The sequence below is a fragment of the Aplysia californica genome, unplaced genomic scaffold (assembly GCF_000002075.1).
Source record: "Aplysia californica isolate F4 #8 unplaced genomic scaffold, AplCal3.0 scaffold00241, whole genome shotgun sequence".
NCBI lineage: Eukaryota > Metazoa > Mollusca > Gastropoda > Aplysiida > Aplysiidae > Aplysia > Aplysia californica.
Genome location: NW_004797511.1, coordinates 538,723 through 556,194, shown reverse-complemented (window position 1 = coordinate 556,194; position 17,472 = coordinate 538,723). Strand labels below are relative to the sequence as shown.

At 39.3% G+C, this 17,472-nt stretch overlaps 1 protein-coding gene across 2 annotated transcripts in view; it reads left to right on the top strand.

Moving 5' to 3' along the window:
- Positions 1–958: 958 nt before the first annotated feature.
- Positions 959–17,472, top strand: part of LOC101863750 (maternal embryonic leucine zipper kinase) — a 28,391-nt gene continuing 11,877 nt past the window's right edge. For both annotated transcript variants that reach the window (XM_013083564.2, XM_013083563.2), the window contains exons 1-11: positions 959–1,096; positions 7,074–7,179; positions 8,019–8,104; positions 9,525–9,641; positions 10,309–10,452; positions 11,212–11,280; positions 12,742–12,834; positions 14,167–14,265; positions 14,869–15,036; positions 15,662–15,745; positions 16,952–17,062. In XM_013083564.2, the coding sequence (XP_012939018.1) occupies positions 7,122–7,179; positions 8,019–8,104; positions 9,525–9,641; positions 10,309–10,452; positions 11,212–11,280; positions 12,742–12,834; positions 14,167–14,265; positions 14,869–15,036; positions 15,662–15,745; positions 16,952–17,062 (1,029 nt within the window). In that variant the 5' untranslated portion in view covers positions 959–1,096; positions 7,074–7,121. The remainder of the gene's footprint in view (positions 1,097–7,073; positions 7,180–8,018; positions 8,105–9,524; positions 9,642–10,308; positions 10,453–11,211; positions 11,281–12,741; positions 12,835–14,166; positions 14,266–14,868; positions 15,037–15,661; positions 15,746–16,951; positions 17,063–17,472) is intronic.

The following is a 17,472-nucleotide window of genomic DNA, read 5'->3' as shown; positions in this document are numbered from 1 at the left end:
TACTACTACTACTACTACTACTACTACTACTACTACTACTACTACTACTACTAATAACAACGAGGTGCTAAAATATGGTAAACACCTCATCGGCCTAGCGAACCGTAGCCTATAAATGGTGCTCACGTGTTCTTAGTATTATTGTAAAGCGCATATATGTGGGCATTTATTTTAAAAAAGAGGATAGACTCTACATGTAATAAGTAATAATACGCACGATAAAAATGAAATGTATTGTTCTTATTAAATCTGAGGAGGTTAAGGGCCACTCTGTCTGTCTGCATTAAATAGGAGAAATAATACAATTCTCTTCAATAAGTATGAAAAGTACTGAATTAGTGTAGATCTCTAGTGCAATATAATATGATTGATTATTATTAATAAAAAGAATCGTGTGCTTTTCGAGAGTTTATTCATTAGGGACAGGGTAATTATTGATTGAAGAAAATAAATAATAAAGAAAACAAGCTTTTACAGAGTTTTAACGATTAGGGAACACATACTACTTTTACATTTAAATAAAACATTTTCAGTCAACAAATTTTAAACGTTTTATGAATTTTGTAATCTTTCGATGTCTTTTTGAGAGAAAAAAAAATTAAGACAAGCCACTAGCCACAGAATGCTGCACATAATTATGTGTAGAATTCTGTTGGATAAGCGGATTTGCTGAGCTCTGCACTGAACGGAGCCATACAAACATTTTTATTTTAAAAAAGATAGTGTCTGACTCCTCAGCCTTTTTACTTTAAAAAATTGTACGGTCAGATCAAGAATTAATAGCTGTCGAATAACAACATAAATATTTTTTTTTTAATGATTATTTTTACATGCTTTGGTCGAATCGCCTTCAAATTGCAGAACGATCGCGGAGGCCTATTTATTGGCTCATTCGAAGCGGTCTAAAAAATAACAACCGGAAACAGATACGAAAAAGATAATTTCAAAACAAGGACAAGACAGACAAGAAATAGAATGCTCAGTAGTCCTATTGTGGTGTGTGCATGACAGTGACAGGTTCCGGGGGCTGACGAGGCTGAGTCGAGGATTGAAAGACAAGCAGAAAGTTCCTCAACTTGTTAGAGCCAGTTCAGCAGTAAGAGAATACTGTTTTAATCTTACTAATTGGAGAAACACTTGCTTTTATATTCTTGAAATGTGGTTGTGGATGGAACGATGGTATTATATTAGGTCTACTGATGATGATAGTTAATCTACAGAGAAGCAGAAGGGGTGATCTTAATACTTTAGCACGTTAAATTCTTCAAATGAGCGACCACTATTAGATCTGGATCTAAATTCTATAGTCATCAAGATTATACTCAATGGCTTCCAAAATCATGATGGAAGACCAAAAACACTGTTATACGATCTGTTCATGACAAAATTACGGTAGTTTGCGCATTTTTTAGGCCCAGTTCAAAGTTTTGAAGGTCTGAGTCGGGGATAAGAATTAGAAGACTGGGAATTTAACATGCTAAAATATAAGATCACCGCAGAAGGAACATCGTCTGTCTCAGTCACACCCCACCTGACATTGTTCTCTCTCATGGAAGACTATCTAGAATCTAGATCTAGATTAGCCTAGTCTCATCACCATTGGCACCATCATGGCATACTCACCTCACTTCATCACAAACATCATGCAACAGCCAAAAAACTAATAAGTAAGAACGGCTGACTAAATACTAGTTCTATATCTAGATCTATACTCTAGATCTAGTCTAGTGGCCGTTTGTAGAGGTGGCCGTCAGGGCAGGTTTGACTGTAGTCTTTGGTAAACACCTCTAATCGTCTGGCGCTCATATGAGTAATATGACTTTATGCAGTTGTGAGAGCCGAAAAACCTCTACTAAAAAAAACTACACGAAGTCGTCAGGCCTGGCCTTCAATTTTGTTGAATCCAGGTGTTCGTAATATTTTTGTGTTGATAATTATAGTATAGGCACAGAGCAAGTAATGCGTAAAATGTATTCGACTTTCTCGATCAAAAGTAGTTTGGTTTCAAATGAGAGGCATTTTCGTGTCTACGTACACGGTAACCGGGCGCGTAGCCTCAGAGTCTACGTACCGGGCACATAGTCTCAGGGTCTACATACACGGTAACCGGAAGGTTCAAGAGATAGATCACTCAGCCCACAGAATTCTACACTTACTTAAGTTAGAATTCTGTGACTCAGCCAAAAAGAGTGTCACTGTTTATTGTTTTTCACTCAAGAAGTAGGGTAGATTCTAACTCTGTTCGCAAAGTTCGCGCTTTTTCGAAGAGGGCGCATGAGGGTCATCCGCTCTATAGTCCAGCATGATACCCACTAAATTTCGTAACAGAGCGTCCAGTAAGCCTTTACTTTCGCTTTCGTTACCACCCAGAAATTTGTCAGTAATTGTCTGATAACGCAACAATTATTGTAACATGCAGGTTCGGCATTACAAACGTGGTGTCGCCATGAAAGTAAATTAAAATATTTGTCACTGTGTCGTCACTTATAGGGGCAACATGAAGAAAAGAAAGTTATACAAGCGTCTTGTTGGGCTCGTCATTGTGGCCGGTCAATGAACCTGCGCGCGTTCTGAGCGCTGCGAAGTACAGGACTCAGGAATGGGGTTAGGGGAAGATTATTGATTTTTTTTTAAAAGACGCACTCGGGGATAGGGGGAGGGCTGGCCGCAACACCAGTGGACAAAAAAAACCTGAAACTGGAAGCAAATACGTTTAATGTTTAGAATTTTGATAACTACTACATCTCTCTGCTAAGTAAAGTGTGCGTGGGTGCAGGCCTTGTGTGAAAACGGCCTAAGTGTTCCTGTGCTTTCACTTGCGGAAAAAAAAGAAAGTTATACGAGCGTCTTGTCGGGCTCGACATCGTAACCAGTCAGTGAACCTGTACTTTCGCATCACAGTGTGAGTACCAGTGATCGCATGGGGTCACCAAAGTTCATTCAACATGTGCGCTGCGCGAAGTATAGAGGGCTCTGGAATAGGGGGATTATTGATTTTTTAAAAAGGTACAGTCAGGGGTAGGGGTGGGGTTGAAGGCAACATCAGATGACAAAAACTGAACTTGGAAGCAAATTTTAGGATTTAGAATTTTGATGTATTACTAGAGCTTCCTGCTACGGAAAAGCGTGCATTGGTGCGAGCCCTGTACGGAATTGGGATCCGTCATACTCATACCTAGTAAGCCGCGTTTTTTTAACCAAAAGGTCCGCGTTTCATTGGATGGGTGATAGTCAAGGATCCCCTTGTTTCATTGTCCTTTGTTTTAAGAGAGGTATGACCATATATCAAGAGCATACTTTTAAAATTCTCTCTCTCTCTCTCTCTCTCTCTCTCTCTCTCTCTCTCTCTCTCTCTCTTCCTTCCTCTCCCTCTCTCTGTTTTCTGAGTCTCTTTTCTCTCTCTCTCTCTCGTGACAGTATTACATGTTTTGTAAACATCTATATTTTAGCTTTCTGTTCCAGATTCACAGATTTTCAGTGTCACTTCATTTTACTCTTCCTAGGAAAGATGACAGGGGGTAGATTGTGGTCATTTTTGGATTTACATTCCGCTCACAACACACAAAAAGCGGAGGAAAAAAGGTAAAAGGTCAAGGTCATGAAGGGAGCGACGCAGTTACCGTGCACCTAGCTCAAGCCCCCCCCCCGAAACAAAACACCCGGTTACCGTGTTCATAGATAATGATAGGCGCCCAGTAGCCGGTTACCGTGTACGTAGATATTGAGGCTACGTGCCCGGTTACCGTGTATGTGACATTTGAGACCACGCCCGGTTGCCGCTTACCGTGTACGTAGATATTGAGGCTACGGGTACGGTTACCGTGTGTGTGACATTGAGACTACACGGTGAAAAAGGAAAAAAGTCAACGTCATGAAGGGAGCGAAGCAGTTACCGTGCGTGCACCTAGCTCATGCCCCTTCCGCACCCTCACCCCCTGAAACTAAGTACATGGATACCGTGTACGTAGATATTGAGGCTACGCGCACGGTTACCGTGTATGCGACATTGAGACTACATGGTGAAAAAGGAAAAATTAATGTCCCCCCCCCCCACCCCCACTAAAGTAAATACCCGCTTACCGTGTTCGTAGATAATGAGAGGCGCCCGGTTGCAGCTTACCGTGTTCGTAGATAATGAGAGGCGCCCGGTTGCAGGTTACCGTGTATGTAGATATTGAGGCTACGCGCCCGGTTACCGTGTACGTGACATTGAGACTACACACCCGGTTGCCGGTTACCGTGTACATAGACACTGAGGCTACCGTACGTGCCCGGTTACCATGTACGTAGACACTCCGTTCTTTGTTTGTTTATGTTAAGAATAGGGTTTTACGGCGCTCGCAACGGCATAAGGTCATATGAGCTTCTTTGATACAGAAGAAATGCTTGGAAATTCTAGGAAAATACATTGAATTCTACCAAGCACACACTGTACAAAAGGGGTGATTTGTTGAAATGCATTTAACTGTGTTATCTGTCATCTATAACATATTGTTTGCCGAACTAGTTACAATGTTGCTATGTAGAACCTAGCGTATGGCAACATTTAGTGATTCCACAATCCAGCACTCAGTTCATAACGTAGGTCAATGCCAAAACTAGTTAATTGTTGTAATACTGATCAGTAGCCGGAGAAAAAAATAAGTGAACGCGTTTGTAACTCTACTGAACTTCCACTCCTGGGCTGCTTGTGCTCCCTCCCCCAATACCTCAGACACACGCCTGCACAGTCACAGGTGTGCTGGCGGCCCGTCCGACCGCGACATGCGCTAAGACATACATGTGTACGAGTGCTAATAATGCATGTTTTTGGTATGAAAGTGTACCTAATTGGTCGCATTAGGCAGTTCATCCTGAAAGCAATTTTGTTGAATCCACGCTTGCTCAATTATACTGTCTAACTGTGTTTGTTGAATCTGAGTTATTTCTATTGCCTTTTTTAATCGAAAAAATGGGGAATCCAACTCTGTTGTGGTTGGCTAATAATGGCCTAAATGCCTCACTAATCACCTAATGTATGGATAAAATTTGGCTTTGTGGGGAAAATTTCACAATAATGAACCACTCTGTTGATAGAAATACCATTCATTTGCCATCCTATTCAGTAAGTGATGAGTAGATTGAAGTTGAAGAATGATACTTTTCATGTCAAGTAATAGGGAGCCTATTATTGGACATTTCCAGTCAGTGTGAATTGTTCTTGATTTGAATGAATTGGCTGAGATTGGCCTGTTTGCCTTGCTTGTGCTGTGAACACTACATACTAAGTCTGTCAAACCTGCCATGACAGCCACCTTTACAAACGGCCACTGTCCATTTCCCCCATTGCGTTTTTTCTATATAATTTAACTGTGTAAAACGGGCACCTGTCCAACGCGGCTGTGGCCACCATATTTTAGCACACAACCCCTATCACACCAAACAATCTGTCTGAGACGGCCACCTCAGTGACTCCATTGCGTTTGTCATAAATCATGCATTGGTCCCTGGCGTTATGGGCGAGCAGTCATTTTTAATCCATTCCCCTGTCATTAGTGTTAAGGTAGTCCCTCCAACCGATCATGTTGCGTAGGCCCCTCCCACCAGTAGGTAACACATTTTCAGCTGCAAGTGAGGGAAGCGTATGATCCCTCATAACCGAGATGTGTTATCAGCTTGTCTCGCTCATAACCCATAAGCTCCACCCAGAACACATACACAAATCGTAAGTGAGATGAGGGGTCACTGTTTACCCAGTCTGTAACAAAGTAACAATGGACGTCAACATGAACTTGTGACAGAACCGTCGCTCGTTCTCCGAGTGGTGGCGACCCATGTGTTTGTTTTATCGTAGCACTCGGCCCTCCTTGTCTGACACATTTAGTTTTTTTGTCACCCATGCACAAAAGGAGCATCAAAATAAAAAAAAGAAAAGAAAACGAAGCGAAAACAACAACAACAACAAGGCGGCTACCTTCGGTTGGGACCTCAGAAAGGAATGGTTTGCTTTCTTCATCTTGATCAGTCCTGCCTAAGACGGCCACCTGTGTTATACGGCCACTTTTCCTCTTGACAATGTGTGGCCGTCTTACACTGGTTCGACTGTGCCATACTACATAGAAATGCTGATTGAGTCCAAAATGTGTATTTTAATCTGTGCGGAGGATATATGAATTATGAATACATGATCGTTGACTAGTGTTACTATTGCATTATTTTGATTTTTTATATTCCAACAAAATATTATTATTCTTAGCCTTGTCCACTTTTAACACTTCAATACATAACATAATAATTTACAAAGTAGTTTCTGTTGCATCAAACCTTTCTGAAAGGAATGGTAACCAGTATGGTGGGTCAATCAAAATGTGGGCTCAGAAAGAAATCAGGGTAGGTGGTTGTGTTCAAAGGTAAGATTTCCTTGGGTCAGAGAGGAATGCCTATGTGTGAATATATGTATATTTTTTTGTATGGTTTGTATGTGTGTGCATCAGCAAGCAAGATATTCCTAACGAGGCTCCAGTGAGTGTGTTGGTTAATTGGTCTGTGAGGAAAGTGTTTCATGAACTTTCACCTCATTATCAGGACTTGCAGAGCATTATAACATATAAAGCCATCTCTACTGCTACTACAGTTTTTTGGGTTCTATTAAAAAAATTGTTTACCTTTTCACAAGAAGAGTTTCATTTTGTAGAGAGAGGACCGTGGGAATCAGAGGTAGGAGATTCAAAAGCTGTCTTAACAGTTTCAGCTGATGGTTCTTTAACCCTCTTCGCACGTCGTGTTTTACTATCTTATCCATACGATGCGGGGACCTCTGTGCCCCCTCTTTCCAAAGAGGAAATTTACTCGTTAATTCGATCCGTATGCTTTACACAGTAGTCTGTCAAAATGATTTTTTGAGAAATACTGAAAGTTTCAAAGAGATCTTCGCACTAGAAGTATTATAAAATTTGAAGAATACAACCCTGGGGGTACAAAAGGACCCCAAGGTACGGACAGTGTTCATGGAGAGATTTTTCTCTTGATAGACGACTCTTGTGCTCTTGATGATGATATCATATATCAATAATTGTTCTGTTTTTCCCTTACAGCTTGCTAATAGTTGAAGTTATGTGAATTGAAGAAATTCTGCCTCCAAGATGTCTTTGTACCCTGAATTAAAAGGTCTCTATCACCTCAGAGAAACCATTGGCTCAGGTAAGTAACTTTTAACTTGGATTTCACTGTTGGATGATTGGAAATAGTACACTTAATGCCACTTTGATTGGTCATGAGGGTTAACCACTCTTTGTTTGCCATAAGTCATAAACCCACCCAGGGGTCACGTCAGCACATTTCAAAGTAAGGGGAGACCATTTTACCGATTGCTATCCGACCATATTCACTGTGGATTCTCAGCCTGACGAATCAGTTTAGATCTGGTTTGCCTTAGATTCTGCATTTTCCTGGCTCCCAAGCACCAAGATCTCAGGCAGAGACTACTGGTATGGAGCTATTTTTTCTTTGACTTTTTGGGTGTTGGTTGCGACATATGTCTGTTGCCTCGTGATGGTTTCTCTTACACATTGCCATACACCGTAGAGGTTCCTAAGAGTTCCTTACTTCAGTTTTCTGCACAGTTTAGGAATCTAAACAGTTTAATTTTCCGTTTACAAGCAAAGAGCTATCGATCAGTCCTTTTTGATTTAAGAAAGCCTGTCTTGGTAATGTAAGATGGGGGGGGGGGGGTGTTCAATTGTAAAGCAATAGACTGTTGACTCAGGTTAGCTGTATTTTGAAAGTGCACAATAGAACTAAGCGTGTGGTACTGATGAATATAATATAATATATATAAAAATCATACTTCATGTAAAATTGATATAGATCCTTCTGTTGTACTGTACGTGGTATCAAATTTTGTTTGGAATTTGACATAAAAAAATTTTTTTGAAATTTTATCCTGTTGGCTATAAAACGGGTTTCAGATTTTATATTTAACAAAATTTAAGTAGGTATAATTTCAAACTGAGTGGTATTATTTTTTTGTTTTGTTTCAGGTGGTTTTGCCAAGGTGAAACTTGCCTATCATGCCTTGACAGGTGAAAAAGTTGCTGTGAAAATCATGGACAAGCGGCAACTTGGGGTATGATAACATTTTTGTTCTCATAAGACTCATCTCCAATCTGCATTGTTCTATGGAGGGGATGTGGGGAGGGGCGGGGGGCTCTCATGGCCTAGACATACTGTGTTCGCCCCTCAGTCAAAAGGTCCTGGGTCCTGAAACAAAAATGTTTTCTTCTCTTAATTTATTCTTTGTACTCCATTCCTGTTCTCTTATCTTGTTCTGTCATCTGCTTACATCTCCAATTTCTCCCCCCCTCCCCTGGCCTCCTCTCTGCTCCTTTCTCCCTTACACCTAACTCTTTCAACTGCTGCCTTTCATTCTCACCCCTGATCATAGTGTAGGCAAGATCATTGAACACCTAGCCTTCTTAGATAAGGACTAAAAATGTTGGGGGTATCGCATGAAAATTGTACACATGTACACATTTAAGGTCCCTCGGTGATTCTAAAATTAACCAGAGTTGGCTTCGGCTGCCCCCCGGGCAAAATTCCAAATCAATCAACAAAACAGAAAATACTCTGGTCAGTTCAAAAGATATAGAGAGTTCTTTTGAAATTGAAATGTGGCTCTCTGAAGACAAGGGGCCTTTCGAAGAGGAAAAATGGTAATATATGTTCAAATCAGTTGATTGCAGGTTGGAGAATTAGCAGTTGACTGCCCTTGAGATTTAGCAGGGGAATGCAAAGAAGAGGAAGATTGGTCTATTTGATCGAAATAAAATTGTACACACATTCTCTGCAAAACTTTTATTGTCGGCTGTTTATTAAATGTTTGGCCTAGTGGTTAGGCTACCGGACTCGTAATCGTGAGGTTGCAGGTTCGGGGGTTCGAGCTGCGGGCCCAACGTTGTGTCCTTGGGAAAGGCACTTAACATGAATTTTCCCCACTTCACCCAGGTGGGATTGGGTACCCAGCTATAGACAGTGAAAGATCTTGTCAGTTTGTTAGTGTTTGAGCGCTTAACCAGCTGCTTGCACTGCATGCTTCCCGGGAAGCTGAGAATGTTTCTAAGTGTTCTATGGTCTGCTGGGGTAATAATATAGTGTAAAGCGCATAGAACTTGCTTTCGAGTGGGGACCTGCGCTATACAAATGCTATTTATTATTTTATTGCTGGACGCATATTCAGTGTATAGTTTTTGCAGGTTGAAGAGCCCATTGCAGGTAAATAAATGGCAACGAATAAAATTGCAAGTATAGTCAAGCGGAAAGTGCTCTTTGTTTACAAGATTAATACATGTAATCATCTGCATAATAATATTATTATAATCAGTATATTATTATTATTTTCTGGTAAAACTACTGCTCAAAATAATTTCCTTTGAACTAGAAGTAGCATTTACTTATGAAATTGTTTGTGTGCTGCAGCTTAGTTTACTTTGATCCTAGATGAAAGGATGTGGTGGCTGTTTTGTTAACTAAGATTTCAACATTTTCAGCCTGAGCTACCAAGAGTCACCACAGAAATTGCAGCCATGAAAGAACTCTGTCATCATCATATATGCAAGCTGTTTCAAGTAATTGAGACAGAGACAAGGTTTTATCTGATCCTTGAGGTTTGCATCACTTTACCTCACAAAATTTTTGTTTCACCAGCATGTATCAATGAATTTGAAGAAGACTCATGTAATTAGAAGAAATTTCTTTGACTGTTTTTGACTATATACTCATTTCTGATGTACATTTTTGTTAAACAAGTATTGGCTCTTTAGTGATTGTGTTTTTCATGTTTGTGTGTTTTTCATGTTTGTTTTGTTGTTCACTTTAGTTTCTTCTATGTGCGTGCAGTATGAAAATGTTATCAAAGCCAAAGCGGGTGGTGCTCTGGTGTGATTTGCTCCTTCTTTCCTATCAATCATCTATTATCTTTTCTCTCCTCCATCTTTTTTGTGTTTGTTACTCTCTTGTAACATCTCTGATCTTCAGCAATTACGCATATATGACCTAATTGTGTTGCAAATGTTGTAAAACTCGTATGATAACAAACATGTCAAAAATAGAATGGGGGGATTGTTTGAAGATAAGTTTCCAACCTCTTTGCTATGTTCTTTTTAAGACAGGGTTTAATGACATTCTCTACTGTAATATTTCATAATGAGCATAATTTTACAATCCTTTTGTTGAAAAATGAAAGTGTGCGTCCAATAAGTGCTAACATTTTTAAAGCTACAACTTGTTTGCGTGTACTTTTTCATGACTCATTTATATTTTCTTTCCCTGCAGTACTGCCCAGAGGGGGAGCTCTTTGACTACATAGTGTCCAAAGATCGGCTTGAGGAAGATGAAGCACGAATTTTCTTCCGACAAATAGTGGCTGCTGTGGCCTACATACATGATGTTGGTTTTGCCCACCGTGATTTAAAACCAGTAAGGGATTGTGTTGTGTACTTTCTGTTGACAATGCTGTTTGCACCTCAGGTCAAATCTATTTGCACTGTATTGGTAAAAGATTCTTTTTTTTTTAAATGGCTGACCAGTGTGTGTCAGTGCTGTGATTGTGAATTCTATGGACGTGTCCTAATAAATGTTCTCTTTGTAGACATTCAATTTTTAAATGTGTAGTGTAGTATTGGTGGACAACATCTGGATCAAACTTTCTATGTAAGCTGGACAAAAGTTAGTTGTTTGTTGTTTTTCAAAATTTAAGATTTATTTAAATTTAATTATATATATTCAAACTATCATTATCAAATTACATATTCTTGGCCGATGATAAATTATTCGTGTTGTACTGGAAGGGGGGAGGGGTGTAATTTAAGGACTTTATCTTAATGGTTTCAAAATCAGATGTCCAGAAATGAATAATCCTCCAAAACAGTCTGGTGTGGTTTGCTTCTTCTTTCCTATCAAACATCTATCGTCCTTATCTCCCCTTCTTCTTTTTTATGTTTGTTACTCTCTTGTAACGCCTCTAATCTTCTGGCGCTCATATGACCTTATGCAGTTGCGAGCGCCGTAAAACCTCTACTAAAACTAACTTTAAAAAAACTAGTCTTATCATCTTGAAACTTGTTTTAGAAGGCTTTCTGGGGGTGTTTTACGCAGGTCAGACCACTCTCTTGTCCTTCTACAGTTTTAATCTGTGTTGCCAGGTTTTACTCAAGTGACTTTATTTGCATATTTCAGGAAAATCTGTTGCTCGATGAAGAGCAAAATATCAAGCTGATTGATTTTGGGTTGTGTGCCAAGCCAAAGGCAAGTGTTGAATATTGCTATTGTGTTTCATTCTCTAACTCTGTTTATATTGTTCAGTGCTCCACTGGAAAAAAAAAATTATTATTTGCTTTGTTTTGAATGTTTGTAGACTAAGATTCAGTGTAAATTCTTGAGATTCCTATTCTGTGTGCAATAGCATATAATTCATACATGATGGTTTTCCGCGGAAATCCGCGGTTTTGAAGACCAGAAAGGAATTTCCTCGCTTTTCCTCGGATTCCTCGCCTTCTGTGATTTGATGATGGTCGTCGTATCCGCGGAATTGCGAAATGATGATTTTAAGATGAACTCTTCATTTGGGAAAGATCGCAGAAAGACTCTTTTTAGATTCATTTCCGGTGTAAACAGACCACATGAGGAGTGTTGTGCATTTGCATTATTTCTTGAGTCTTTGTACCTATTCAGGGTGTGGTGAGATTAACAATTTCAGTGGAAGAAAAGTTGTGAATCAGGAGTGTGAAGAAAAACTGAATATTGTTTAAATTATTACTGCTGGTGTTAGAAACTTAGATCTTTACTTGGATCTAGATAGGCTGTCGCATCTGCGGCATCGACATGAAGACTCTTGGCAAAAGTGAAGTAGGGCGCGTCATGGAAATAGATGCTAAAGTGAAGAATAAATTTAGGTTTGAGTGGTTGGAGACACTTTTGAAATAAAAATCAAAGAAACCTGGTGAATTGGATGTGAAACCTGGAAATTCCATTGCTAAGTTGGATATTGCTGGCAAAGCCCTTTGTTCGTATTGCAATGATGTGATAAGCTATGATGGTTGAAAAGGCAAGGTTGCATTAGTTGATCATGTTCAATCTACAAAACATGTTTTTCGAGGGGAGCATAGGAAGACAAATTATAGTCTTGGTGGTCAGTTCTCAAAGGCGACTCAAGAAACACCCATTTTCCTTTTATTTAGACCTAGGTCTAATAAATCTTCTGCTGGTTCTTCTGACGAACATTCGACTTCTGCACCACCCCCATGTCAGCCACGTCCCCTCAAGTTGTTTTAAAGATAGGAGTTTTTAATGGGAAAACTGACTTTTATATGTCACGCAACATTTTCCTTGTTTTTCACTTTTGGTCATCATCATCACTGATAATTTTGTCCCTTTTCTTTTCTTGGTCTTGGAATCTTGTATTTCGGTAAACTTTAGAAAACAAAGTTTTAAAAATGTTTGCCACCTCAGATTCCCCCCCCCCCCCCTTAAAGTGTATTGGAATGCTTTTAAAACTATACAAATACAAAATGATAGTCCAACACACACATCCCCCCCCCCTCCACACACACACACCTCACAACACATACTTCTACTTTATTGCTTTAATGTACAGCTTGTCTAATGTTGATTTTTGCTGGAAAATTATGATAGTCAAAAGTGTATGTGTAGAATGTTGTTGAAAATACATTTTCAATTTCAAGTACATCGTTCAAATGTGTTTTTCAGGGTGGTATGAGTAGCTATCTGGCCACATTGTGTGGAAGCCCTGCATATGCTGCACCAGAGCTGATTGCTGGCAAGCAGTATCTTGGCTCTGAGGTGAGGGGCAAAGTGCACGAACTCAAACCTAGTCTAGATGGTGGTTATATTTATATATATATATATATATATATATATATATATATATTTCTTTTTTTGTTGTTGTTTATTTTCTAAAGTTCTTATTGGTCTGTTATTTGTCAGACAGAAATGTAGGTGGTTAGAGGGTGCTTCTGGTAGGTCTTACTTCTTTTCCTTCCTTCTGTTGTTTCTGTCTGTCTGTCTGTCTTTCTCTTTCCCTGCACAAAAATGACTTGTTAGTAGGCTTCTTATTACTCAAACAAACAAGACGAACAAAGTAAACATTTTATTATGTGCTTCCTTGGAGGTCACTAGTCTACATTTAAAGCTGTAGCCTCATGTGGACAGATATTCGCCGTATCAACCCCATGCACGAGATCGCTAGGGCTCCAAATTTTCATTTTATCTGAAAGCGATCAGTTTTACTTGTTTTTGAAACCTTCTGTGAATTATTATAGCTCCGGACTTAGAAAAGAAGGTTGCGGCTTGTAGACTTTCTACTTCATACATATTATGTCAAATGCTTTTTGAAAATTGAAATAGAAATGTGGCTTATCCTGATTCCCTGATCGCTTTTACTTTGCTTTGCTTTGCTTTGTGTGAGACGAGCTACACGATAGTTTGGTTTAACAGACTGGCTTGATTTTTTTGTCTCAAGATTCAGTCATGGAGGGACATGACTTTTAAAAATGTTGTGCTTAATCATTACTTTAAAGCAATATGCCTGAGTATGAGTATGACTGCCTTTACCTGTCTGTGCATAGAACTTATGCCTCAGCGTACAGCAGTAAAATAATAATAATAGTTACATTTACACAGCGGAGGTTCCCGCTCAGCAGCAAGCTTTATGCATTTTATAACTTCTATTATGACCCCAGCAGACCCTCAAACACTCAGAACCATTCTCGGCTTCCTAAAACTAAGAGGCAAACAGTGCTAGCTGCACTCAAACCCTAACAAACTGACAAGATCTTTTGCTGTCTATAGCCAGTTATCTATTGCCATGTAGTTGAAGTGAGGAAAATTCGTGTAAAGTGCCTATCCCAGGGACACAACATTGGGCCCTTGACATGATTTGGACCCACGACCCCACCTTTGAGAGTATGAGAGGCTAACCGCTAGGCCACCGATGCCACGTATATATCCAGCAGTTGATGCAGGAGATCAACGATGCACAGGTCCAATAGGCTTAGGGGTTCAGGACTCAAGGGGTTGAAACAGAAAAGGATGTTGTAAGTCACGTCCCGGCTTACACTTGTACTGAAGTAAAAATTACAGCACACTGACATTGCTACTACCATTTGTTTACAGGTTGACCAATGGAGTATGGGAGTGCTCCTGTATGCGTTGCTATGTGGATTTCTACCCTTTGATGATGAAAATATTTCTCAACTGTACAAAAAGATCAAGGTATGATGTTCAAGGGGAATACTTTTACCCTCCAGGTGTCGGTAACAAAAAGCCTGGGGTTTCAGGGAAAATTATATTTCACCATATTTCTTTAGAAAATGATTGAGAACAGGCAAACCAAGCAAGTAGAAACCATAAACTAATGCATTTTCAGAAAGTAGAATAAACATACGAAATACAGCTCTTTTATGGAGTTGAAATGTTTGGTGATATGAAAAATGTGATGATATAAATGATCTGAAATAGCGACTGAAATTTTTGTCATTAAATCTGCCGCAACGCCACAGATTGAAACTTACGGCCAATTTAATCGGGGAGGGGGGGGGATATTTGGCTGATTTTCCTATGGTGCCTCATATACAGTGGAGTCTGCTTTTACCAAAATTTTGGACACTGCTTGATTTACATTGGTTTAGCTGGGTTTTTCGGTTTAGAGAGATTTCTTAAAAAGAAGGGAAACAATCAAAAGGATTTTCTTTTTACTTTCAGTTTACCTGTTTTTGGATTAATTGTGTTCAGTTTTAGTGGACTCCACTGTACATGTAATGCATAGATATTATTCTGGCCTGCCATGTTGACTTAAAAATTTATTTGGACCGCCAGCATGGGACGTACTCCTCTCCTGAGTGGCTGAGTGAGGAGAGCAAAGAGTTGATAGCTCACCTGCTTCAAGTGGATCCCAAACGTCGCATCACCATCCCAGATTTGCTGCAGCACGAGTGGCTTACACACGGCTTCAACGTTCCAATAGAGTGGCAAAGCAAATACAAGGTGCTCTGAATATTTTATATATTTCATTAACACTCATGTTTTAGCCTTTAGTTTTTAGTAAGAGGTTTTGGCACTTGAAACACTAATGGTCTCATATAAGTGCCATAGATTAGGGGTGATATGAGAGAGTGAAATACAAAGAAAAGGAGGAGAGATAAGGATGATAGATGTTTAATAGGAATGACGGAACAGACCACATCAGAGTACCTGCCAATCACCCACACTTTATTCATATGTTAACATGATGTATAATCACATCAACCGTCAACATCGTCACTGTCACAAGAAAGATGAGCAGCTCAAATTATTTAATTGATTGATCCTACACTGGATGTGTTTTGCACAATTTTTTAAGCATTTGACCTTGGAAATGTAATGTAAAAACTTATAAATATATGTAAACGCTCAGGACAATTGTATTTTAACAGTGTATGGATTCTTTGTGATTCAACTTGATTTCGATCCATGCATTTCCACAAAGTGACAGAAAATATTGCCATGAGAATGATATCAAACATTGACCTTTTGAGTTTTGCCTTTTCTCTTTGAACAGTTGAAATTTTTGTAGGCATTGTGCATTATTATATAAAACTTTGGTCACATATCTTCTTGATATCTGCTGCAGAAAAATCTGGATGATGACTGTGTCATTGAATTGTCTGTGCATCATGGGAAGAAAAGAGTGGACATGGAGGATGAGATACAGGAGGTTGGTGTGTTGTTTACTTCATGCACAGCCTCAGCGCTGTGTGAAAATTTATAGTATTTCTTTATCTTTCTTCTCCTTTTGTTTCTTTTCAGTATACTAATCTCTATTTCAGACAAAGAGCAGCTGTTGTCTTGCTGATACAATGTACACTGCTACTCAGCTACCATAAAAAGCGCAGCCGAAATTGTCTAAGACGGCCACCTATTGTGAAGGTGAAAAGTGGCCATCTTAGCCAGGACAGATATTTTTCTGATCCAGAGCCAGGACTGATCAAAATGAAGAAAACAAACCATTCCCTTCTGAGGTCCTAATTGGAGGTGGTCATGGGCCTAGGACTGTCGTAAGGTCCATTAAATGTCACCGACTGGTCAACTTGGATAAACAGTGGGAATGACAGGAAACCTCGCTTTTGCAACATGCTGGTCAACCATTGGTTCATTTATAAGACAGGCTAACAATAACGACAAGTGAATGGATTATGGCAGCTCATCCAGTGTCAGGGGCTGATAAATATATGGCAATGTTGGCAAGGAGTTGGGCGATGAGAGATTTGTTTGGACATCTCGGACAGGTTTTTAGGGCTGTTTGTTGTGGCTGTTGAACACTTTGGACACGTTATAGTTTCGGGGAGTGCTATGATATTGAGAGAAAAAAAACGCAAGGAGGGAAATGGAGGGTGGCTGTTTGTCAGGTGGTTGTCTTGAGGCAACCTGGGCATATTTGACTGTATTACTTAATTGTTTGAGTTATTTGAATCTAGAACTGGGGTCTTAGGAAGATGGGATGCTTCCTCGCCCCTCTTCATGAGGGTCCATTTCAGTGTGGGCAGGCTGATTGTCTGTATTCCTAGCTCTAATCGTCTTTGCTTCTTTGAGCTGCCTCTTAATTCAATTGAAAAATAAACTCTTTTGTCAAATTACTGCCTCTGTTAATTGCTAAGCAGCTTTATAAGTGTACTCTTTTTGCATCAATCTATGTGTTGAACTTGTTATGGTTACTGGCTTGAACTCTGTTTTTCATAATAATGATAGATATTATAATGTGCGCCAATTCTCCTGCCTTTTATTCTCCATTGTCTCTGATGCTTTCTTTGTTAATGTTTGATGATCAGATGTATTCTACATTTCTGTTCTGTGTCGCACTTGCTTTGATTGAGTTGATAATGGAGGTATTGGTTTGTATCCTTGATTTTCTTTTTCTTTCCAGTGGAAATATGATTACTTGACTGCCACATATTTCCTGCTGCTTGAGAAAAAGAGGAAAGGCAAACCTGTGAGGTTGTTGCTGAAACCTTCAAACAGAGAAGATCGTTCTAGGGTAGGTATATTTTGTTTAGAGGCTTTATATGACATGGATTTTTAAAAAATGTATTCTTTATTCATTACAAAATTGTAACTTTGATAACTCACTAGTCAATAAAAGAATTTTTGAAATGATGAATGAAAGCAGACGTGCTTCAACATTTTTTGTTCTTATAAACACGTCTGCTTTTATATGAGATATGTTAATGAAAATAAATGTTGAAATCTTTTTACAATAAGTATTCTCCTGACTTAAAGTGTGTTTTTTGACACGTGGAAACTATAAAAAATGTTATAAGGACACATTTTATTGATTGTGGAGTTGCACTTGGTGAATGAGACTAGTAGACTGCCTCTGACCGTTTTCTGTTTCTACAACTGTACGGAACATGGTTGATGTGTATTGGGTGACCTGAGCTATTATGT